Source organism: Folsomia candida, unplaced genomic scaffold (assembly GCF_002217175.1).
Source record: "Folsomia candida strain VU population unplaced genomic scaffold, ASM221717v1 Fcan01_Sc002, whole genome shotgun sequence".
In the NCBI taxonomy this organism is placed as follows: Eukaryota; Metazoa; Arthropoda; class Collembola; order Entomobryomorpha; family Isotomidae; genus Folsomia; species Folsomia candida.
In genome coordinates this window covers 9,122,373-9,147,228 of record NW_019091194.1, presented here as the reverse complement: position 1 = coordinate 9,147,228, position 24,856 = coordinate 9,122,373, and the positions used below count along the sequence as shown (strand labels likewise).

Below are 24,856 nucleotides of genomic sequence, written 5' to 3'. Positions count from 1 at the left end.
ACATTGAATTGCACCCAAAACTCGACGAGAAGTACATCATGCTCATCAAAATATCTATCATACGTGTACAAATGTAATAAACGGATTTATGTGAATATTAATGGTAGAATACCAACTAAACAAACTGATGATGGTTGGTAGTTCTATTCGCAAAAAATGTTTAGGATGTCTACTTGGGATCTGCAATATAGAAAATGGATCCAATTACGAGATTGTATGTCCGTTTTGTGCTGACTACATAATGGCCTTCCAAGGACAAAGACAATTAAGGTTATACTGCAGACTTGTGCTAGCCTGACAGCCCGGCTAGCACATGAAACCGATATGTACAATAATGTACATACGTATGTATGTATGTACTAAAACGTGCTGGATATTGACATCTCTTGCCCTTCATTCCGTGTTATTCGTGGATCCAGTTTGCGTTTTATTATAACATGGTTTCATTTAATTTCGTAATATGCATTACATTTGCTTGATTTGTTTGATAGTATCGACATCGCCAGCAGCGAATCCTTAGAAGTTTAAATGATAAATTATGATTACGAGTTAGTACCTACTTATTTTAATTACTCTTTATAAATAAATTCTAACACGTTTAAAAAATTCTATGCAATTCCAACAAGAGTGATGTGCCAAAAATTTCACTATGTCCTGCATAACTAAAACTTTATAGGGATACTGTATGACAACCTAAACACTGACATACATATACCAAATACCATGCTCCGAATCCCGGATCTATCGGTTTTGCACCTAAGCATGTGTCCTTAACGTACGTACGTGCGTACTTATTAATGTCGTAGCAGGTATTCTACTTGCTGTAGCGGCTGATCCATTCGAACTACGACAGCCCGAATGAAGAATTTGAAAAAAATTAATCCGAATTAAGGTGACAAAATAAGATGACCAACTCAATCGGTACAAGTATGTGGTCCAGAGTATTTAGACTTCGAGGAACAGTAATTTTACACATATGGTGGCAAGTGACCCTTGTTGTTCTTTTCACAACAGGCATTATATTCATTCATCTCAATAAATTCCCCATTCATTTTCCAATGCCAATCTTAATCGATATTATGGGAGTTGTTACAGGTCTTTTACTGGCATTTCGGACGCAAACTTCATATGAAAGGTTTGTCACTATTTTTACTGTCGGTTCAACAGTTCCTCATTACGTTCTAAAATATCTAATTATTATATACGAATATTTTATGACTCAACTATGTAGATACTCTCAAGGTAGTGAGCTCTGGTGCCAAATGACAATCTACAGTCGCAACTTGACACGTTTAATCTGGACTGGCGTCACCCCCCACGACTCTCAAAACATTGTAGAAAAGAAGAGTGCAATAAATCTAGTCCTGGCTTTTGCAGTGGCTACAAAGCATTACTTGAGAGAGGAATATGGCTACAAATACGCAGATCTAAGCAATCTCTTGTCTCATATTACAACAACCCATGCTACTCCAAGAAATGTGTCTATTTCTCATAAAGAGACATTTGACGACGTTATTACCACTCAAAGAGACGTCAACTGCACAAACATACCTTTGGAGATTTCCTACTACATTGCCAGCTACATCAAGTATTGCCAGAATCAGCCATGGGACCAGCCGAAATGCGATGCCATTGTCATCACAGCCATGCACAAATGTATTCAATTAAACTAAACTGGACTTTCATTACATGATTTTTTAACTTGGGCATGATATTACAGATCTCTCTCAACTTGTTGGGTGCCTAACGACGTTTGAAAAAATCAGAAAAACGCCGATTCCTATTGCATATTCTGTCCATCTCACTCACATCACTTGGATCTACACATTGGCAATACCGATCCAAATTGTGTCCAGATTTGAGTGGAATACGCTGCCTATTGTTGCTCTGGCTGGATTTGCGTTGCTGGGAATTTTAGAGATTGGTCAAGAAATTGAAAATCCGTTCAGCTATGCGGCGAATGACTTGCCACTGGACCAATTTTGCGAAGACATCCGATTGGAGATGGAGCATGTCTTGATGCAAAGTCCCGTTCAAGCCAAGGATTGGATTAGCTCGGACAAAAACATGCCGTTTTACCCAAAGAGTTTCCAAACTGCCTCCGAACTGATGAGACGCAGTCCGGAGGAGTTGGAAAATATTATGAGACGACTTGAAACAGGACCACAAGCAGCAGCAGGAAGAACGGCTGTGTAGCCTATGAATTTAGTGCACTTGGAACAATATAAACTTCAGCGCTTTCAAAACACAGTATTTATTTATGTATACAAAATGGTAAATATGTATGTACAATCAAAAATATAGCGTGATAATCTGTACATAAAAGTTCAAAGATATTTAATAAAATGACATTTTATTTGTTTGCTTACGCTCCCAATTCATTGATCCAATCGTCTATACCTACACATTATTATTTGATATGCCAATTTAATCACTCTTTAATAGTGGCTTGCATTAATAAATAGTTAAATAACTCACCCATCAATATATTTAAATAGTCGGTACTGCTAATTTCTCCATCTCTTTTGAATCCAAGCTGACTTTTACCAAAATATGCCAAGCGAACAAATATGTAGAGAAGAATAAATCCGCAAAATCCTCCAATGAATAACTTGATGTAGGAAATACATGATGTTGGTTGATTTTCACAAACGTTACTTGGACCGTCGTTAATAATATTTAAATTGTCAGTAGAGAAATCGTGATTACTGCAAAAAATGATGTGTAGAAATGTGAAAAATACTAAACAAGAGAAAATTAGTTTTTGCAACATTTTTGAAGTCTAAATAATTTTGCTCCTAGTGAAGAGAAAAGTAACCTATTGCATGGTTTTGAGGTTAATTATTGTATGATAAATATTCATGCATACAAAAACACCATAAAATCATAATAATTGATGGATAGTGTTATACTTTCCACAAGTATGTTCAAAATTCAGCCGCTATTCCTGAAAATATAAATAAAATTTAGCTTGTAGATACATAGCAAATTTGAATCGTGATTTTGGCATTTTTCAATTTGACAAAACACTTTTTTTGCATTGTTGTTTTGCATTTTTTGAATTGTTGTACCTTTCAAAACTCTGGCCGTAATAAAATCCAGTGTTCCATCACCCAGCGCCCTAAAGCTAGACGGATAATGTGCCATGTAGAATATGATGGTTCTCACAGCTATCCAAATCAAGATTCCGCCGCAAATTACGATTCCAATTACGTAGACTGCGGGGTACACTCCATGAAACCAAACTTCTGTAATTTCTTCCGAGGTTGAAGTTCCATCAGGTCCACTGGCTTTTCTTGCACTTATTTTCGTATTCCCACTGACCAAATGCGTGTGTGATAACAGCAGTATTGTTGATAGAAACCATTTTATAGCAAACTTGTTCAATAAGATTTGCATTCTAATTTAAGGTGCAAGTTCTTTCAGGAAATCTGTTATGCAGGGAATGAACGAACAGTTCAGAATGGTAACTCATATTGCCAAAAAGTAAGTTATTTATAATTCCTCGGCTACTGATTGACAAAGGAAAATCATTTAATGGGCGAACTAAACCACCATTAACAATGTTGTATTTTGAAAAAAATAAAGTAAACTAATCAAGAATCCGTAGAGTATTAGAGGTGCTAATGAAGATGAGCTAATTTTTCTAAGTAATAATGATTATTGTATGCAAATATAAATTCTATTTTTGGATTTACATTTGAGACTGTTGTCGAAATGTTTAAGATTATTAAAAAAAGCTCGTTCTTCTATTTTTCTCATTTCATTTTTCTCATGTTATCGTTGAATGTCAAGCAGGTAGGTTTAGGTAGCCTTTCGAAATAGGAAGATACGATAAGAAGCATTAGAACCGACTCGGAAATATGTGTAGGGGAAAAGAAAAATGAACAAGTTTTACAATTTTCATTATTGTTGTAACGTGATTCCTCCGCATAACTTTTTCCCCATGTCCCCCAAAGCGAACTATTTAAAGAATATATCAGTATACCGGATTTTACTATTCCCTGCCTTATAAGATATATATGCATATGTGGATGTTTATAGTGTAACACATTCATGACTCAATAACGACCATGTCATCCACGAAACGAATTAGTCATGAGAACATGTTTACGTGTAAAGTATTAAGTGCCCTACCATCTAGATGAGAAAGTAATAGATATCATCGTCATGAGATGCATCATACATACATCTCATGGCGACATAAAATTATAATCGGATGACAGTTTGTTTTAAGTGGGGCTTATGATCCCAAAAAACATATTTATACTTGTTTACCATTTAAAACTTATGGAATCATCAGCCATAATTTATGTAAATATTTCATTTTGTTGTATCTACATATATGTGGCATGAATGTTAATAAGCTACCACTACCCGACCATTTGCTACAATGTAGATATTTGTAATAAGCACAATTTGGATTACTAACTCACGGTGTTGCTTATGCCGTCATTTCATTTGTACGAGTGTGGTGATTGTATGTATGATGTTCTTGGTAAAGTTAAAGCATTCTACCTGTCATTTGCATATGTGTGTGCAGATGTACTTATTGTGCTATACTCTCTTTTGTCCTGATTTATCCTGGAAGCTACACGCTACACGAAACTCAACCAATTTGTGTCCATGTATTTATTGTGAATGTATGACACGAAGCCTCTGAAATCCATATGAGCATGAACTAAATGAATCATTCTCTCACGTTCCAGACCCAGAGGGTGTATCATAAATGTATTTACTTATATGTTTGCACTGCAATCCGGTTTTTTATCGTTTCAGTAAGAAAGTTAGCTTACGAATGTGCCTGAAAGTCCTTGAGAGTTGCAGAGCTCATTTTCCTTTTACTTGCTTAGAAAGAGTGAGTGAGATTATTATGCTATGTTAGCCATAGTTCCTATGAGCAGTAAAAGTTGTTTATGTCAGCAGTAATCTTGTGCTGGCAGACAGTACAAAGAACCAGAAAAACCTTATAGGCGACTAAAAGTTCTACGCGTAACGAAATTCGGGTGTGTATGTACATTGTAGGGTTAAAAAATTAAGGAAGATATAAATAACCCGGTGCATTTATGTATTCCTTATACGTAATTTTCCTGGGTATTTTATTGTGTCACAATCGTTATTAAATAATAGAATCATAATTACTTAAAACCACACTCTTTACATTGATATTTATTGTAACTACACTCATTCGGCATTCAGATATACCGAGAGTTTTTGGTTGGCATTTTCACAAAGTGTCTTCGCGTTACCAAACGATCCAATCTTTAGTAAGTTTTTGTTGTTTGAACAATCTCATCGAAATTGTATTGCATATTTTAACAAAACTTTTATCTGTGGTTCTGTGATATTTGGAGCTGATTTCATATTCCGTGTTTAACCAAAAAAACAGATAACTCAGTTAGGAACTGCTTATATGTATGTATGTATTGCCATGCATAATATGTAGGACTGTAGTGTAGTGGTTTATTTGTCAACAGCTTTTATGCGTTATTGGATGGATAGATATTTCCGGAGATAAGGTCTGTTAAACTTTTTACCCGTAAATCTGACTCATTTATTCATGCGTTCGCCTTCCTCCGGCAACTAGAGACTCACGCACCGGACTACATAAATAAGCATTTGTCTAATCAAATCTGATATTCAAATTTGTTGTGAAAACAGGAAACCTACTGTTATGATCGCGATATTTTAATAAACACAATTCAACAATTTAAGTTAAAAAAATTGGGTTGAATAATTTTAAGAGTAGAGAATAAAATCCGTTAAGTGAGAAAATATTCTAGTGAGATTTTAAATAGTGTACTAAGAAAAATGGAGCAAGAGGACTCAAGGCAGGGACAGGGGGGTAATTCCCCAGCCCCAGCCGCGTATTCATACTCCAATCTCGTAAGAACTAAAATTACGTCAAAAACTGAATATGTTTCTAAAATCAAGCGCTTAAATAAATTTACTTGATACATTTAGCGTCAATTTGTTCGTCAAAACTCTGAGAAGCTTGGAATGATAGCAGAAGATGTGATTCTACCCGTGAACAAACGGAGCATAAAGCGTCAACTGAGCACCATTCATGACCCTGCAGTCGAAGTGATTGATCTGGAACAGAGACACACACCCTCGCCAACCACACCCACTCCATACGGCCAAACTACGGTCATAATCCCAGAACCTAAAGCTGCGCCTCTTAAAAAATTTTTTCCTATATATATGATTGCTATCTCATTAATCCAGGCAAATACCCGTTTTTTCTTTATACTTTTAGTGGCATTGATTATAATGAATGAATGGATTTACTTTATAATCCATCCAGCTTGGTCTTTTCTACTATTATGGCGACGATACGTTGCTCCTTCTCTTTGGATATGACCCTTACAGACGGCATGAACTTTGGAGATATGTGGTAAAAATAAAATTGGTTCAAACATTAGTAGCGTCCGATGCTAACTCTCGTTCAAAAATTAATTGTAATTAAATAATTTAGACGATAATGCTGGCTCACTCCTCAACTTCTCACGTTTGGGGGAACGTGCTATTTCAACTAATTCTAGGCGTCCTGTTGGAAATGGTACATAATTGGAAGAGAACCTCAATAATTTATATGGCGTCTGTTGTGGGAGGTTCGTTGCTGATCACGGTCATGTCACCCACAGTGTATGGCGTGGGCGCCTCGGCTGGGGTGTACGGGTTGCTTTTCGCACATTTGTCGACAATCATTTTAAACTGGACCGAAATGGACAGGAAGTGCTGTCGCCTATTTTGGCTTTTACTGTATATCGGATATGACATTGCCATCAATTCATATGTGAAATTTGGACTGAAGATAGAGACCAACGTATGAATTTCTCTCCATATTTAATTAGTCCAATAATCGTATTTACTAATCTTTATTAAATCTTTTATTGATTGATACAGACGAGCCATGCAGGTCAGTTAACATGCAAAATGTTTTTTTCTCCCCTTGCCTATTGTATATATTTGCCTATCTTGCGTAGAAAGTTTGCAACTTTTTAAATATTACATACTTACAACATGCATATTCCTTCACGTCATCGTTGATTATTGACTGAAATTTTGAGTGAAATATTTTTAAGTGGTAAAAGTCTATCCTCCTTATTAATGACTTTTACCATTTCCTAGCATGGATAATGACCCTGCATAAAATTAATGAATGTTGGAAGAAACAAGAAGTATTTAGTAGAGTGTTAAACTTAACGACGATGATATAATGAATATGCATGTTCGTACAAATAAGTATTTAGCTACAAAACAATAAAGTTTAAAATTAATTTAGGTCACATCGGGGGAGCCGTGACTGGGTTCCTAGTATCGATTTTGGTCCTAAAGAATTTTGAGAAGAAAGAATGGGAGATGAGGATGCAAAAAATATGTGCTGGATTACTCCTAGGATTCTTTGTCATAATTGTCTTGATCAATGTTTCATTCCCCAGTTATTACCTTCCTACGGAATGGAATTTCAATTATGAGTCAACCTACATTCATCATATTCTTGAAGCCATCAAAGATTCTCCAGAAGATTCGAGCGTGAGAAAAGTATGTGAAGCTGATCTGGAGTGCAAGACAGTTTTGGACCAATATATCCATAACGGGACAATTCCTGCAATTTAAAGAAGAATAATTTGCATAATTCTAATCTCTTAACAATCCATCCATTATTTAGTTTTTAACTTTGATATTCACTGCCAACTCACCATATTGCATGCAATTGCTCGACCTTCGATACTCACAACAATGAATTTTTACCTTTTGCCTAAGACAACACTTGTCGTATAAAATACTTATGACTTAATATGATAATTAATATGAAACTTGATTGAGTTTAAATAGATTTATTGTTGAATAAGTCTAAATTTTAGTAATTGAGCCTCTTATTAATATGGTTGTGCATGCGTATGCAAATATGCATGATACGTGTCTTATGAATTAAGTTGGTTGTGTAGCATGTCAAACTGCATAACATTAGTTTGTTAAAGACTCGAATAATCTCAAGAATCAAATAATCAAAAAATATTGTTAAATTGCATATTTTACCGAAATACAAATGGTTGATATTTTAAAAAAAGTTTATGAAGATTCGAGTTTATTAATTTCGCTTAGTGCTGCCTATTTTCAAGGGAACTTCCATAAGAAAATGTTCGTCAGGGCCATTTGTTTTGATACGAACCTGCCAAACAAAAATATTGGTCATTAGTTATTACATAATGGAGGATATATCAGTAGCTCCATAGGTTGAAATTAGGTAGATTTATACACACCTTAAGAAAGTGCGAAATTTCAATAATTATCCCACTTTGTGACACAACTATTCCATCACATCCATCCATGATGACTGAATCTGCCCATAAAGCAGTTGACCCTTGCAGCACTTTCGTTTCTATACTTCTGATTTCAAACAGTTGTACTTTTTGAGTAGTTCCGGAATTGTATGTGAATTTCTGAACAAGTGTCACACTACTTGCAACAATCTCATAATTTCCAGGATTACTCATATTCAATTCGAAAAAGATACTTTCCCCTGGCAGAAATCCAGATTTTCTTAATCGAAGTGAAATTTTAAGCCTTGATTTGGAAAGGACAGAGGGAAATACGCTGAGGGACGAAGACTTTTGAAGTTTCTCGTATACGACCGGGGTCATTAGTGAAGGTTCAAAGACTGAAAGATTCAAAAAACCAAGAACACTCACTGATTTCTCAGTCTGCCTATGACTTTTGTTCTCTTGCTTCAGATAAGCCACCAATTTATACGTGATGAAACCATGCGAAGTTTGCATACTTCCTGGCAATTCTCCCACTTTGTTCTGAGGGTGAATTGTTATGGCAAAAGAAAGATGATGTTCTCCACATGCAAGTATTTTTCCTGTACAAGATGAAATAGTTACATGAACAAAATGGAACATGAAAATGACATATGTAGCATTTAAATATATACCTTGACCCAAAACGTCCACGCCTATTTTCAGAAAATTGTCAGGTTTTGATTTGACTTTTTCACCCTCTGACGTCACAATGGCGTATCCTTCCAAGACTACCCTAATTGCTGTTGAGTAATCAATAATATTAACCGTTAATTACTTTGCTGCTGTAAACTATCAATTTTGTGGTACCGTATACGTAGAATGGCTGGGATGTATTGAGGAGTAGATGACCGTTTATGGTGTCCCCAGCTTTGTATGATGACGGTTCATGCTCTCCAAGAACCAATTCGCAGGTCATTTGTGGCAATTGATCAGAATTTTGTTTCGCCCAGTTCAAATAACTCATGGCGTTAGATCACTGTTAATCTTTCATATATGAAAATTTATTGAATGAGAAAATAATATAAAATGCTGCGACGTGAAACTTGTGCTTCGTCAGTATATTTCGCAACTGTGTCCGTCCACCGGTTTCTTGGATAATTCCAGGATATCATATTGTGCATAAAAACTCCTTGGTTCGAGTGTTTCGAAACTTGTACACAACTTTGACATGCATGCATTATAGTGTTCTGTTCAGATAGAACATCATTTGTAAAAGTTGGGTGACACGCAAACTTGGGTGGACTAATGTATACATACATACATACGCGTACTTATGTATGGCTGTCGTATGCATCACTAAATAAGATACATATTTAAGTATGAGACCGATTTTCCCCTGTATGCTTCTTGGTTATTTTGTTCAAAGTAGAAAATAATGTAATATGACAGTTTTTTCATAACCTATCCCCAATACAACCCTACTTTACAATTTAGAGCAAACACTTTGAGATGTATCGATTAATTGATTATGTAGTAATAAACAAAAACATGATACAAACGAACTCCTTTGCGTGTTTTGCACAATACATTAATCTGCTCGCGAAAATGACCCTAAATAAAACTCTAAAGTAACAAGTGTCTCGTATAGATACAAGAGACACTTATACATAATACTGATATACTTATGATGACATATTATGCGCCCTCCCGGTTATAAATTGTTATTCAATAAATTGTAACATCTTTAGCCATATTCATTTGTATTAGCCTTCAATTCTTTTCACAAGCCGAGGAATTGATAAACACTAATTTGCCGATTATTCGAGCAATATACCAGTCTAAATTCTGAAATAACAATTTGATGTTGTCAATCACAGTATAAAATCAGTTACATTCATAGTCCTACCTTAAATATTTCATATTTGTAAGTAATGCAATCTAAATACAACACTAAATTCATGTCACTCGGTACAAATTCAAACCATACAAGTGTGCACAATTTGTGCAGCACAAACTAAATAAACTCTACTAAAAATCGAAGTAAGATCGAGTAATGAAAAGACATTTTTTGATATACAAATGTACAGTACTCGGCAGTATTTTTTCTATAATACAGTGAATTTTTACAGGGAATATCTCAATATTTAAGCAGTTCTAAGTAGTATATACATATTTCGACTTATTTACATTCGTTTGATTACAAAATAAGAATTCAACTTGAAGACATGCTTTTATTTTGAGCTTCCAAAATGTTTCCAATTCTGAGGTTTTATTTTCCAGGTTTCTCAGTCTAGTTATTCCATTGAATCTGAAATAACATAAAATCAACACATATTATGGCATAAGCTATCTTACAACAACTGAATTCTATCTATACTTTTATATACACTACCTGGTGGTGTCCCTGAGGATCAAAAAAGTCCCAAAGAAGGAGTTGTCGATTCTTCCGCGACTTGTCCTTATTGTCCTTGGGAGGAAGCATCTTGATGACTCCAAAGGCTCCAATGCCACCCAATGCAAGAATAGGGAGCTGTGTAATTACAAATCAGTCATTATGCGGAAGATTAAAATTATAGGGTTACTTACAGCCGCTGCAGTTTTTGGTCGGAGGGAGGCATGTTCCATGAGACGAAGGGTGGCGAGGGCCATAGGTCCAGCCGAGGAGGACGCAAAGACTGGACGATTCATTTTGCTTGATTCCACACGCTTTTGACTTCCACCCACAACTTCAAAAATCAAACGGGACCCTTTGTCGGTAGATTAATCTCGAAAGGAAAACTGAGTCGAAATTAAATGAGATATTCGATATTCTCACTCAAGCCACAAAGAAAGATTTTGACACTGGATTACGTACTTTTACTTTCACTCCACAAAAATTTCGTTCCTATGGTGAGGAATTTTGTATGAGATAAGAATTATTGTATGAGATGACTCACATAAATCTTTAGGAGTTCTATCTATTTTTCCTTTAATGAATCCGACGCAAAACTAAAATCGCAGCCAAAACTTTGTTATTATTTTTGATACGAAGATTCTTTTGGCTATACTCCAATGCTTTTCATGAAACCACCATACACTATTCCAACAACACTTTTATTTTCTATTCGCAATGTTAATGATCATGAGCATTTATTTACGTTAAGTACGATTATGTGGAATATGCTAGATGTGCTTTAATATGAACTTCATCATCGCCTTTCCACCTGACAACAACAATAACAAAGATGCTATATGGAAGGTCGAGAATGTCGAGATGAGAGATTCTGCTGGAGCAAACTTTGCTTTGTTTCTTTGGCCTTAGAGTAACCCTGTTTTACGCAGTAGCTGAAATACATATGTAAGTATTTATATACATATATTATGTATATCGGGATCGATGCACTGGGATATGTGACCGATGGCATGCAATAACTGTTTGGCATGTTTTTGGCACAACTCTTAATTTAAAAGAGCATAAAGTCTGTGCAACAGAAATATTGCCTGGATTATTAATCCTTTAAATGTTCGTATAAATTATAAAATTATTGAGCTGTAGAGAACTGATGAAATGAGAATCTCATTTTGAGACTATTATCCTCAGCATAATTGTATATATAATTATTGCATATCATTAACTCTAATCAATCATGGTAATTGAACGTCTAAGAATAAATATTGTTAAGATGCTAATGAGCTTTAAATTAGTGTCACAATGTAATTCGTCTGGTCTGGACGAAATATTAAGAAAAACCTCTGTATATGTAAACCCCATATTTTTGACCCAGGAATTTTTTGATTCCGATAACAATTTATATACATACATCAATTTAACAATTAAGAAATTACAACAATGCGAATTCAATTTATTGTATTGGTTTACGCTATACTTATTTTAATTCCCTTATTCGGTATGAATTATAAATGACATATCTGAGAAAATTTTGTTACGTAAAATATACGATTCTTTTCAGGAGAAAGCTGCATGTTTTCCACAATCAGAAAGGCTTCCAAACCCACATCAGGCAACGAAATTTATCTTTATACATATTTATTTATCGTATATATTTTGTATACTATTTATCTATATTTATCTATATCTGTCATTTATTTTGCTCGTAGCTCCAGGCACAACAATAACAATATCAACAACTACAAAGCCATTTGAAGCTGAAACAGATATTGATGTCCGATTGAACGGTCCAAAGGAATCGATGAAGAGTTGTAGGATTTCACAATAGATATTTCTTTATAATTATATTAATTATATTAATTATTAAAGTAATTGATGTTCTCTACTTCTCTCCTAGCAGTAGCAGTTAAGAACTATCCAAGTTCCACAGCTCCGACGAAATTAGGAGGTTTCTCATTTTAAAATTTTTTGAACAAAAGTATTAAATATTATTATTCTTATCGCTTTTATGAGTAGGAATCGTCAATGGCGTTGGGAAACCATCTTCGCCCTACGAGATTGACGAGACAAAGCATTTACCGTCTGTAGATTACAAAACATTTTTAAAGTAACATTGATAATGAAACCACACTGTGTGATCTCAAAAAGCTATTGATTGTAAGGCGTAATGTGCTTTATCCGATATGCTGTTATTGTGTTTTCTGTAATAAACCTTGTTCCAAGAACTGGATACCCGGAACCCCATTGTACTTTCTAAGCATAATTCTAAACATCAACAACTTTTAGTATATCTGTCGACAAAAAGTGGTTGATACACATTCTATATGTAAGTTAAGTAGGTATGGTATTGACTTGTGTCCATCATTGTACTGTGACCTTTTTTCATCAACAGTATGTTAAAAAATACAAATTTTTGTGGCAGAACATATTGTGTAGCTCTGTTGTATTATGCGATCATCAATTTGTTTAATTTGGCAAATGTGAATGGAGCTTATCAAGGTGAGGACGTTCCTTTAATGGAAATTAGGTAAAATATATGTTAAATTGCTATATTAATTTCTCCTTCAGTTAAAAAGGAATGCCATCCGGATCATGAAAAACTCCATGGGACGACAATTGAAAATTTTGAACTGATTTCGGATGATTCCAAATATGGAGTGAGAGAAAATGCATTTGTTAACACCTCGGATAAGATTAGCGATTTTAAAGAAGCAAAAAAATGTTTGTTGCATTATTATAAATGTTCAATTAAATATGTGAAAATTGATCATGATTAGAATATTTTCATAGTAAAACTGATCAGTATGTACATACAGATTGTGAGGATATGGGAATGCAGTTAGCAGACATCAAATCACTAGATGACTATAAATCAATAAATGAATACATGTGTAAGTTCACTGATACCCGTAATTATGTATATGCAGTTAAATAATAATTAAAAAATAAAACTGGAACCTGACATGTTAATTGATTCTGACAAACAGTGAAAAAGTACCCCGATTGTCAAAAATATCAGCATGTTTGGTTAATCGGATCATCTCAAAAACCAGGAGACACTTGGTGGTGGGATTCTGATTTAGAATCAACAAAATTTCAAATGTTCCTAGCGTTCGAACCTTTCAAAGGAAAGATTCCTGTGGACCCCAAGTGGGACAGAGATTACGTGGTATTAATGTGCGTAACAAAAGATGACGATATGCAAGGGCCTACTTATGGGCACGCTTATCGGGACACGCCCCACGGTTGGCGTTACAATCTTGGTAATATTCTACATTTAATTTTTACAGATTTAGAGATTTTAAAAATTAAGTGGTACCAACAAAGAATCAAACAAATGAAAGAAAAAGCTAACAACGTAATTTTTTAATATTTATTACAGGGATAATTTGCCAGTTCCACGCCGATACCGAATGCTATACCAATAGCAGAGAAAGTTGGTCCATCTTTGTTGCTACTTGTTCAATATTTTTACTTACATATTTATTCATGTAATACAAATTAACCATTGTAGCCCAACAGAATGAAAAGCATGAGGATAAATTGTGGAAACTTGGGGAAACAAAAAAGCGGAAATATTGGGCTGGATCAGGACAGGTATAAATATTTCATCAATTAATTGATACAATATCAATTAAAATAGTTATTTAAAATGAAATATACTGTAAAAGAAACGGTTTGAAGACGCTGAAATTCATTGCAAAGAAGGAGAGGAGCATCCCATGCACCTACTTGATTTAGAAATTACTGAACCCGAGGAAGCCAAGGAATTGTACAAATTAATGTCGGAATTCATCAAGAAGCATGGCAAGTATTTTCCCTGATCAACTCAGGGCTACTAATACCTAGAATAATTGCCTACAATACCGTGACAATATTTCAGATGTTCTATCTTCTGCGACATCTTTCTTTCTGTCTGGCTCGTTTACTAAAATGTTTCAAGGGGATGAGTCTGTCCCTTTCCAGTGGGAGTGGATTGACAGCCGCAGAGAATGCAACGTTGATAACTTTTACTTTAATTACTTCAAAACTCAACACAGTAAGCAGGGCAAATGTATGTCCATCGGAGCCTTGTACAATGACAAAGAAGTCTTCACAATCTCTGCCGCTTTCTGCAATCTTATCCATTGGTACATTTGCTTCGAGGAGGAAGGCGTGACAGGAGAAGCTCAGAAAGGTCGCTCCTTCGGCAAACGAATTGGAAGCTCAAAGTCTTCTGTCAGAAGTGAGCAACGTTTCCCCCCACCCAACAAATTTGGCTCACACAAAGGGTCGACAAGATATTTGGCAAATTCTGAAGACGAATATCACAACCCCATTCGGCAGGAAAATGGAATTGAGTCAGGCGAATCAGAATCAAATTCTGAGTCAGTCGAAAACGAACCAAGGTTTAACGGGAAGCCGAGACCCCTAAAACGCCCACATCAACGAAGCGTTTCTGAAAAACATTAGCCTTTTATGTCTTATTTATTTATTCCAAAATAAATAGTTCAAATATGACATCGAAGCTATGTACATAAATATGTGTACTGCATAAGAAATGCATTATGCATTGTCATGCATGCAAAATACAATGCACCTAATTACGACATATATTTCGTGGAATAACATGCGGAACTTGGTTGGTACATGCATATATCGTTTAGCATATGAATTCGTGAAGAATTTCTACACCGCAATTACATACGTACATTATTAGAATCATTATTAAGCGATATCAATATCGCCTGGATCTGAGATCTTTGTATTTTAAAATTAAGTCCTCAAAATAATGAGTGTGCTCGCTTTTAAACTTAAGTATTTTCATTTAATAATTTTTGGTCATTTATGTAGTTTTTACACGGTTATTTAAGCTGGATGACCATCTCAATATTCGAAGCATACATACATGTATCAAAATTATTTAAAATGTGGTTAACTTATCATTTAATATGCTTATTTTCAATGGTCGAAAAATCACTAGGTATGCAGTTTTATAATACCCATAATTATCTGAATATTCATTTCATATTGTATTTTTTTAGAAAGTGTGACTTGCCAGTCAAATTCAAATGATCTGAGCTCGTCTATTTTTGAACGGTTTCATTCAAACTCAAAATATGTCTTTGGAACTAAAGTTTTCGATTTTGCAAAAGCTACCAGTGACGATGGAAGAAAATGTTGGTGGACAATTATAATTTATAATTTATACAACCTGTAAATTATGCATACGCATAATCAAGCTCAGGAAACTATTGTGTTTTTAGTGTATGATAACAATGGCATGGACATTGCCATGATAAAGACAGTTCATGATTACAGAGCAATCGACGATTTCTTGGGTACTCTAATTGTCTAACTTATCATAAGTTATTAAAATTTGGGATACTACTATTCATTAATTTAAAATTCATTTGTGTAGCAAAGAAGGACCCAAAATGTGACAGAACAAATGTAATATATTTGATTGGATCATATAAGTTAGTTAATGAGAGCATGTTGCTTGACGTCGACGGAACCCGCACTTCATTTCAGATGTTCGACTTACTGGAATTGTTCGATGAAAATTCTTTTCAAGTATTTTTTAATACAATAAAAATGATTGATATAATTTCATAATTATTGAAATTATGAAATTCATTGTTTTAGTCGAAACTTAGTGATTACGGTTATATGGCAGTATTTTGTGAAAAACGAAAAGCAAATTTGCTAGGGGTTGATATCGGGCATATCTTCTCAAATGTTCCACACCACAACTTTCCTTTGGAGTACTCCATCATCTGTGAATTCAAGCACGGAACCCCATGTTTCGATGAAAGCGACGAAAGTAAGTATAATTTCTAAACTTTTCACTTGTATTTGTATGCATGAGATATGAATATTTATAATATCAGCCAAACTGAACAAAGAAACCAAAGATGAGCTAAAGTATTTGGGTGAGAGTACAACTAGAGAGTACCGCATCTGTAGCATTCAGGTGTACATTGTTTTTTGTAATATGCATAATTGCACGACGATAACTAACAATTAACCATAATTATTATACACACGCAGAAAAACTGGAAAGATGCTTATACGAAATGCACAAATGAAGATATGAAATTATTAGACCTGGAATTTTCAAGGGATACAGAAACCACTGATTTATACAAGTTACTTTCCAAGTTTATTATTGATAATAGTAAGCACCAATAATAAAAATTTTAAAGTATCAAATTAAAATCGGTAATTGTAATGGATTGTATTTTCCAGAATTCTATTCACAAGCAGTGTCGTTTATAACTTCAGGAAAATTTTCAAAGTTATTTAAAGGACCTTCAGCTTCTGGTTTCAACTGGGACTGGGTCGACTCATCAAATGAAACCGATCCATTGTTAAATTTTACAGAACGTGGCAGGCCTGGAAAGTGTATGTCTGTTGGAGCTATTCATGAAAACTCGACGAACTTTGTACTTGTCCCGACCATGTGTCATGCCATGCACTGGTGCATTTGTTTCAAGAATAAGACTTTCCTGAACGCAATCAGAGGAAGATCATTCACCAAATATCACAAGAGTGACCACCACATCTCACAAGAAAATGAGGGCTGGGGGGGGCAATAATGGCGAGTCAAATGAAGGATTTCAGTGGTCAGGCGACAAACCGGAAAGCTTGAAATACACTACCGTTTCACCCCCAAGTTACGACATGTCTAAAAAAGCTGACCTAATATTACCTCTCTCAAAATATGCTTCTAGTCATACTAAGTCAGAAATAAGCAAATGTAGGTTTATGAATGCAGATCAGATCAAACACTATTAAAAACTGATCATCTCTCATGTTCTCTTTCAGTGGCTGAGGATAATAAGCTCTCAATTGCACTAGCAGATCTGCCTGATAGGCAAACTTATTCTCAACTTTCACCCGAGCAAGTTAACACCTTTCAGAACAATGAATGCCAAAATTACGGTGATTTCTATTACCATTCATCGTACGAAGATGATCACAATTATCCGTTTTATGAGGACAATTACTACGAAGAAGACGATTATTATGAAGAAGACGATTATTATGATCAGAAATACTACGACAGGTCTTATGAATATTACGATGATGAAATTTATGATGAATATGATGGGCCATACAGCAATATGCCTACTGACAACCTGAGCTACGAGTCAAGCGAATATTAAGTCTGGCAAGATTTTGTACTAATGTTCAGCAGGTAATTAATTAATTTAATACAAATTATCGTTCCCTACACACATTAAATAATTGTACTTATTTGTGTACATACAGGATCGGGGTAAAATCTCAATTTAGTTAGCAGCAAAGCAAGTAAATCTTTACTCTACGTTTTCATATTAGATGGAATTAAGATTTTAATCATACATATACATATGCAAGCGATATGCATACTTATTACCAATTGGTAATAAATTTAATTAAATAAAAATTACAAATATAGTGAAGAAATGTGAAACCTTTCCTTACAACCTTCAAACTTTATTATCAGCATAAAAAAATCCTGAAAATTGGATTTGCATTTGCAACTTTCCCACTTTCCATTCATATAAACTGATACAATATTATTCTCATTATCTTGAAGTGTGTAAGTAATTAGTTTATATTGGTCGGCTTCAATTTTCCAATAACATCTTTAATATTAGGCCGGTTTGCAGCATCTCCCAAGTGTTTGTAAACTACTTGTCCAGTTTGGTCGAAAATTATGTCGCCGCCATTCTGTAGAGGATCGTCTCCTTCATAATGATTATCCCCAAATGGCTTTGGGATTTTCTTCAAAAGAAAATCTTCTACATATGTGGACACGGCAGATGAGAGGCATACCTGAAGCAAATTAGGGACTATCTGTAGTGAAACTATTTGAATATATGTAGAATAAAGTTATATGTACGTGCATTTGCAAACCTTCGAGAACGACCGGTCCATGCTAAATTTTGCATAAGAAATTCTATCAATATCCACGTACACAGGAAAGTTGAATGCATGCCCAACATCGGTTTTCCAACATTTGGCTGAATCCACTTTTCCGTACCCAATGATCACCACTTGACAATCAGATTCTGTCAGCTTTTGCTACATTCACGAATAATTAAAAATAATAAAAATATATATTTATACATATCTATACAATATTTTAAAATAAATAAACCAACAAATATGCACAACAACCTTGACAGACTCCAACTGTATCAAGTGATGACATCAGGATAGTCAGGCAAATTTTCTCATATACACGGCCCAAGTGAATCGATTATTTTTGCAAATATCCTTCATATTTGTCACTCCACCAAGCAAATCTTCAAGTTCAAAGCTGGCATCATTTCGTATCTGCCTTGCATGGACTTCAGTTTTTCGTAATTCTTCAATATATTTCCTGTCCAAATCCGCTACAAATCTGTCCCAATCTACAATGGTGTTGAAATATGCATTCGTAGCCGTTACAACGTCTTCACATCGACTGGCTTGTAAAATGTTGTCCACTGACGCAAAATCAGAGCATTCCAATTGGGCCAGCAGATTGTAACAATGAGTGTAAATCAGGAAGACTTCAGACATGTGATTCTCAATCAAGACGTCCAATCCATTCTCAGAAATAATTTTCAAGCTCTGAATTAAATCCTTTACAGAAGTTCCGAATTTTTCAAGAATCTCAATAATAGATTTTGAGTCGAGTCTCTCCATGATTTTGCACTTTGAAAGTTCAAGAAATAACAAATAATTAAAATTTGAGGGAAAAATTTAACACAAATTGGTTGCTTGCATTGTGTAAAGTTAATTATTACAGTTGAACTGCGAACAAGGGAATGAAATTGAACTTTTATTTTTCAATCAGATAAACACAATAAAATGCGTTGTTTATTGATTAGCTTATTATGCTGCTCCATATGTATCATATCTGCATTTGTATGTACATATATGTATCATACACATATGTATATGCAAATAAGCTGATTATTTATTTGTCAACTAATCTTCGTTGTACTATCAAATAAATAAAGTCATTGAACTAATGATCTATAAGTGACCTTACGGCATACATCATCTGCGGACTACGGATAATTGGAATATAATTTGTTCATTCATGCAATCCTATACATATCTTCATAATATCTTAATGATCCGATGCAGCAACATTAAGGAAATAAATAAATAGGAAATTGAGGGAGCTAATTGTATAAATAATTAGTAAGTAATGCAAACTAATTATAACATAGAAGGAGAATAAATGTATCATGGAAATGTGAGTTGTCCAATTTTTGAAGCTTATGAGACAAATTATTTGCAAAATTTGTATTTTTTGACATGGATATTACATATACTTGGGTTTTCGTTACATTAGCGTTAGCTTTATCTGTAATTCAAATTAGTTTAGGAATTACTAATCAAGGAGCCACTGGGGCCACTAAAAATGTTGACGATGAAACCGACGCATCTCTAGTGGATGACTGGATTAACCGAAAAAATACCCCTGAATCTCTCACTCCTAAATCTGATCTTAACGAAACCTCAACAAAGAAGGGCTGCCAATGCGTAAAATATTACATGTGTAATTCTGTGAGTGGTGGGCCTGTGAATAAAACGCATAGCTTAAATGAAACACAAGCTGAAGATCCACAAGAAATTTTGGGCGTGGTTGACATTAGAAGACCGAATTCAACAGGGACAGAGCTTAAAGTAACAAATGGTGGCTGCAAACATTACTTTGAGGTTTGTTGTACGGTGAGTAATTTTATTGGATCGATGTATATTTTTAAAATTTTGTTTGGTCTAAAAATATTTTCTGCCAGAACGTGAAAACAAGCGATGAGAAACCTCAACCTCCAGAAGATCCAAAGCCAGATGTATTAACCGTTAACAAGACCTGGGTCCACAAAGGCTGTGGTCAACGGCACGAAAATGGTATTGGATTCAAAATTACTGGAGCTACGGGTGGCGAATCTCAATTCGGTGAATTCCCATGGATAGCCGCTGTCGTTGAAGAAGAAATTGTAGAGGAGGAACGACCTGATGGGGTCAAAGTGAATATGACCAGAAATGCTTTGCTGTGTGGAGGTTCATTGTTACACCCCCAAGTCGTATTAACGGCAGCTCACTGTGTGTATGAGATTGCGTAAGGTTGCATATTTCAGAGATTGACTATAAGTGACTAAATTATAATGATAAAAGTTTCGTATAGAAATTCGCCAAGATATCAACAACTCAAAGTTCGATTAGGTGAGTGGGACACTCAGACCACAGATGAGCCTTATCCTTATCAAGATCGTAAAGTAAAAGAAGTAAGAATCTTTGCCATTAATAGCACAATTGTTGTGTAACATAACGGATATGTTTTTATAGGTAATAATTCACAATCAACTCCTTCGGAAGTCTCTGTATAATGACATTGCACTGCTTGTACTTGAAAAAGGTAGTACATATTCTTATACAATTCCTGTAATGTGATTCGTGATCCAGCAAATTCAAGAAATGCACAACTCGGCTTGGTTAAAGACCAACAATCATAGAAAGACATTTTGTCACTGTTAGCACTTCAGCAGCTCTGTGATGTATTTCATGACCAAGATGAGAGTTCAATATTGAAACGAGTTTAATTTTTTATACAAAAGTTGCTAGAGCTTGTTATTGGCAATTTCATTAGAAGGATCTTTGAATATTATTAACTTTGAAAGTGTATCTTTGGATCACGAATCACATGCTTCACTGTATCACAATTATCACAATTAATATGTGCTTGAAAAAGAGGTGAAACTTACGGCAAACGTTGATACCTTGTGTCTACCCCCAAAGTCGTTAACTCCAAAGGATTTTGATGGTCAGGTTTGTCTATCGTCCGGATGGGGGAAGAATAGTTTTGGTGAGCTCGTGGTCCGGCGATTATGTATTTGTACCGGAGGTCTTCGATCAGAATATTTTCAAATGTACGAAAAGCGAACAAATGGTCAATGTGTGTTATGCATGTATCCGAAATCTAGCAAACTGAACGGACTATCGTATGTATTTATGTATGTACTTATGCATGTACAATGGAGTGGGCATGATAATGACAATTTATTTATACTATTTACATATGTACTACTTGTCCGAAATTCAATATTCTGATCAGAGACATAATGGTCGAATTAGTTATTCAGTCAATCCCGTAGATAATATAATATACTTATGTGTATGTATTGGTAATTTTTACATACAGGAGTTGAAGGTCGATACCAGGAAATAATGAAAAAGACCGAAATTCCTATCGTTCCAAGAGAGGATTGTCAAAGTGCTCTCAGAAAAACAAGGCTCAGAGACAAATTTTTATTGTACTGCTTAAATACGTATCATACCTTACATGGACTGTCACTGTACATTTATTTATATGACACTGATTTGCATACATATAGACACGAGTCGTTTATTTGCGCTGGAGGCATTCCTGGGAAGGACACTTGTGTGGTATAATATTTATCCCAAAATATTTTGTCCTACAAATTACTGATTGAGTCTACTCGTTAAAAAGGGAGACGGAGGCTCGCCCCTTTTCTGTAAGGACCTCAACTCACAAAACTATGTCCAAGTTGGTATTGTGAGTTGGGGCATAGGCATGTTCAACATAATCTCTGGTTATGCTATGCAAATCTCTTTATCTAATACATACTTGCATGTATTTAGGTTGTAATTCTGAAACGCCTGCCGTTTATGTCAATGTTCTCAATTTTATACCATGGATTTTAGAAAAGATGAAGAAACGACATTTGGATACTAAATTTTGTTCATTAGAGTAAATACCGGAGCATATTTATGTTTGTTTCTCCATATTATTTCAGAAACAATAAACCTCAAAAGCAACAGGTTAACCTCGCTCAGTTTTTTTGTTGACTAGACAAGATTTTTAACAACTTCATCAAATCTCGTGACTACAAGGTATAAAACGAATGTCAATGTGATCGTCGAGGTCGAGTCGAGCTGTTGTTCTGTGCATATTTCGCTGTCCAATTAAGTACTTATGTAAATATATGGCTGGAGTGCAGGGTTCGCTACCCCGGGTTTTTGTGGGTTGGGGTTTTTGGGGTTTTTGTGGGTTTTTGGGGTATCAAATCTCCGGAAAAACCCTAATGCTTAATGGGGTTTTTGCGGGTTTTTGTGGGTTTTTGTGGGTTTTTCCGGGGTTTTTGTAGGATTTTGAGGCAGATTGAAACAAAATCTCTTAAACTACAACGTAGATCAATGCTAATTAACTTTTCTGCTTCATCTTGAAATTTTGAGAATTTTCAATTGCGACTTAAATTTCCAAATATCATTGCATATTTCCAGGTTTACATGTCAAACATGAATTTTCGATGTAAAAGCCCAAATCAATGATAACGGTTAAAATTGCATGTTAAAATTGTATACTAAATTAGTTTATCTCTAATATATAATTTTAGGAATTCTGGTTCAACCTGCCCCAAAATCTACAAAAACCCACAAAAACCCACAAAAACCCAAAAACCCACAAAAACCCCGGAAAAACCCCCGGGGTTGGGTTTTTCTACAAAAACCCCGGGGTTTTCCGAACCCTGCTGGAGTGTTGAAGTTTATTTATTTAATGCGCTGATTTTTTGTGAATAACAACTCCACACCGAAATTAAACTCGGCTGTTTTCCAGCACTCTTCTCATTTATAAGTAGTCTTTATTTTGTAACAATTACTCAAGATGTGGATAATATTATGTACTGTGGTATTATTCTGTCTCCTATTTCGTTCACAAAGGAAAAGGTAAGCACGTAAAATGGGCCTATTTTCCATTTGATTGAATCAATAAATTGATGACATTATTTTGTTCAATTTATTTCAGAATTTTCGCTAGCTTACTTACCCGAACTTCTATGATTCATAATGAAAAAGTACGGCCCCAAAAACTTGAAATGTTCGGTCAACTTAAAAGTATCAAATCTTGTGACCCCAAACTTCGTGAGTCGAATGAGATTCGAATCTTGGAAATAGGAGCTGGAACTGGTTGGTTGGATTATCGTATTAAAAGTTAACTCTAATTAATAACTTCACGATATCTTATTTTATTTTTCAGGTGCTAATTTTGAATTCTATCCCAAAAATTGTCGACTTGTTGTTGTCGAACCGAACTCTTTTTGCGAAAAGTTTTTAAGAGAAAATGCAGAAAAGGTTACATTCTTAGTTCATATTACTTTTTTATAGGAACTTGGCTTACAACAATTATTATCATCTCTTAACCATTTAGTACCCCGGAATTAAAATAGAAAAGTACGTGGTTAAACCAGCAGAAGAAATTACTAACGACGATGTCAAGTTTGGGAGTTTTGATGCTGTCGTTTCTACATTAGTCTGTTGCAGTGTGGACAATCTCTCAGCTACCTACCAACTAGTGAAAAATGCTTTGACCCCGGTACTGGACATTCATTAAAAATAATTCAATTTGGTTTTCTAGTGAATGTAAATTCACTTTGTGTTAATTATTATTGCTATATTATTTGAAGGGTGGAAGATACATTTTTCTGGACCATATTCTACACCCTCCACCAGCAAAACTTCATTATGTTCAACGATTCTTAGATTTTACGGGCATTTGGGGGGCGATCTTTGATGGTTGCAAATTGTCAAGGAGCTTGGAAAAGACTGTTCTGAATCAAGGGTTCGATAATGTGAAAACCTATACCTTTTACCTTGAGACGGATACACTTCTTAGTATTTGGAGCTTCGTTAAAATCCATGTTTATGGTACTGCCTTCAAGCCAAAAAGTAATTCATAAACTTATTATTTCATAATTTTCAAACCTTTTTAATGTGAATTTACCAATACGAATATGATATGAAAATAAATTGAGAGAAATCAGCTTCTCTCGTAATAAGCATAGAAAACGTATCCGTATGGTCTTTATTATTTTATTGAATTAGGTCTATTAATGGATTATAAATCCTTACGTTTAGCCACACCAGAGTTTTACTGGTGTCAATATAAATATTAGCTAAACTGTCAGATAATGATAATCGTATGCTTTCCTCGTTAATGAGCATGAAACATGACAAAATCCTTAATCAATAATTCATCCCTCCCAACTATCATGCATGAAGGTATGTCCAATTAATGAGATGTGTTGAGTATTTAATACATCTCACCGTATATTTAATACACGGTAATACGGTGTATATGTATTTAATACATCTCATGCTGCACCGTACGTAATTGATTTTTTTCCCAACAATGCAATCATGCTTCTTACACGGCGGATACAAA

General features: G+C 34.8%; 7 protein-coding genes and 1 long non-coding RNA gene across 19 annotated transcripts; 6 read left to right on the top strand and 2 right to left on the bottom strand.

The window, feature by feature from the left end:
- The first annotated feature begins 271 nt into the window (after positions 1-271).
- On the top strand, positions 272-2,377 carry LOC110843366 (UPF0187 protein sll1024). The gene is made up of 3 exons (XM_022089328.2): positions 272-1,135; positions 1,232-1,656; positions 1,721-2,377. Exons 1-3 carry the CDS (start codon positions 906-908, stop codon positions 2,194-2,196), a joined length of 1,131 nt encoding a protein of 376 aa, XP_021945020.2. The 5' UTR covers positions 272-905; the 3' UTR covers positions 2,197-2,377.
- Positions 2,239-4,121, bottom strand: LOC110844741. Its single transcript, XR_004833976.1, has 3 exons — positions 3,072-4,121; positions 2,479-2,947; positions 2,239-2,400 (listed from the first exon to the last, which is right to left on the bottom strand). It is a non-coding gene; the product is annotated as an uncharacterized LOC110844741 (long non-coding RNA).
- Positions 4,122-4,713: 592 nt separating this feature from the next.
- LOC110842904 (rhomboid-related protein 1) lies at positions 4,714-8,077 on the top strand. The gene is made up of 6 exons (XM_022088772.2): positions 4,714-5,886; positions 5,965-6,228; positions 6,308-6,397; positions 6,479-6,829; positions 6,910-6,922; positions 7,289-8,077. Exons 1-6 carry the CDS (start codon positions 5,812-5,814, stop codon positions 7,621-7,623), a joined length of 1,128 nt encoding a protein of 375 aa, XP_021944464.1. The 5' UTR covers positions 4,714-5,811; the 3' UTR covers positions 7,624-8,077.
- On the bottom strand, positions 7,760-21,514 carry LOC118434387. 5 transcript variants are annotated; one of them, XM_035847773.1, is made up of 6 exons: positions 21,378-21,514; positions 10,839-10,978; positions 10,645-10,782; positions 9,120-10,560; positions 8,271-9,052; positions 7,760-8,179 (listed from the first exon to the last, which is right to left on the bottom strand). In XM_035847773.1, the coding sequence occupies exons 4-6, from the start codon at positions 9,274-9,276 to the stop codon at positions 8,099-8,101; spliced, it is 1,020 nt and encodes a 339-aa protein (XP_035703666.1). In that variant the 5' UTR covers positions 9,277-10,560; positions 10,645-10,782; positions 10,839-10,978; positions 21,378-21,514; the 3' UTR covers positions 7,760-8,098. The 5 variants fall into 5 exon arrangements, with proteins under 5 accessions (XP_035703666.1, XP_035703665.1, XP_035703667.1 ...); XM_035847772.1 differs by having other exon boundaries at positions 10,839-11,030; positions 21,378-21,509; XM_035847774.1 differs by lacking the exon at positions 21,378-21,514 and adding an exon at positions 11,107-11,557.
- On the top strand, positions 12,264-15,141 carry LOC110842902. Of its 4 annotated transcripts, XM_035847766.1 has the most exons (9): positions 12,264-12,452; positions 12,539-12,589; positions 12,658-13,362; positions 13,458-13,532; positions 13,629-13,904; positions 14,024-14,077; positions 14,156-14,238; positions 14,313-14,448; positions 14,525-15,141. In XM_035847766.1, exons 4-9 carry the CDS (start codon positions 13,469-13,471, stop codon positions 15,091-15,093), a joined length of 1,182 nt encoding a protein of 393 aa, XP_035703659.1. In that variant the 5' UTR covers positions 12,264-12,452; positions 12,539-12,589; positions 12,658-13,362; positions 13,458-13,468; the 3' UTR covers positions 15,094-15,141. The 4 variants fall into 4 exon arrangements, with proteins under 4 accessions (XP_035703659.1, XP_035703662.1, XP_035703663.1 ...); XM_035847769.1 differs by having other exon boundaries at positions 12,542-12,589; positions 12,658-13,532; XM_035847770.1 differs by having other exon boundaries at positions 12,542-13,532.
- Positions 15,264-18,010, top strand: LOC118434388. Its single transcript, XM_035847777.1, has 9 exons — positions 15,264-15,800; positions 15,888-15,962; positions 16,043-16,197; positions 16,270-16,447; positions 16,515-16,597; positions 16,675-16,801; positions 16,873-17,383; positions 17,452-17,824; positions 17,899-18,010. Exons 2-7 carry the CDS (start codon positions 15,905-15,907, stop codon positions 17,220-17,222), a joined length of 951 nt encoding a protein of 316 aa, XP_035703670.1. The 5' UTR covers positions 15,264-15,800; positions 15,888-15,904; the 3' UTR covers positions 17,223-17,383; positions 17,452-17,824; positions 17,899-18,010.
- On the top strand, positions 19,525-22,469 carry LOC110843365 (phenoloxidase-activating factor 2). Of its 2 annotated transcripts, none has more exons than XM_035847765.1 (9): positions 19,525-20,331; positions 20,412-20,734; positions 20,801-20,900; positions 20,962-21,031; positions 21,365-21,478; positions 21,815-21,926; positions 22,008-22,059; positions 22,124-22,205; positions 22,276-22,469. In XM_035847765.1, the coding sequence occupies exons 1-9, from the start codon at positions 19,927-19,929 to the stop codon at positions 22,386-22,388; spliced, it is 1,371 nt and encodes a 456-aa protein (XP_035703658.1). In that variant the 5' UTR covers positions 19,525-19,926; the 3' UTR covers positions 22,389-22,469. The 2 variants fall into 2 exon arrangements, with proteins under 2 accessions (XP_035703658.1, XP_021945019.1); XM_022089327.2 differs by having other exon boundaries at positions 19,525-20,343.
- Positions 22,429-24,482, top strand: LOC110843916 (methyltransferase-like protein 7A). 4 transcript variants are annotated; one of them, XM_035847780.1, is made up of 6 exons: positions 22,429-22,611; positions 23,208-23,361; positions 23,441-23,601; positions 23,672-23,766; positions 23,843-24,007; positions 24,099-24,480. In XM_035847780.1, the coding sequence occupies exons 2-6, from the start codon at positions 23,300-23,302 to the stop codon at positions 24,369-24,371; spliced, it is 756 nt and encodes a 251-aa protein (XP_035703673.1). In that variant the 5' UTR covers positions 22,429-22,611; positions 23,208-23,299; the 3' UTR covers positions 24,372-24,480. The 4 variants fall into 4 exon arrangements, with proteins under 4 accessions (XP_035703673.1, XP_035703672.1, XP_021945665.1 ...); XM_035847779.1 differs by having other exon boundaries at positions 23,200-23,361; XM_022089973.2 differs by having other exon boundaries at positions 22,434-22,603; positions 23,200-23,361.
- Positions 24,483-24,856: the final 374 nt, after the last annotated feature.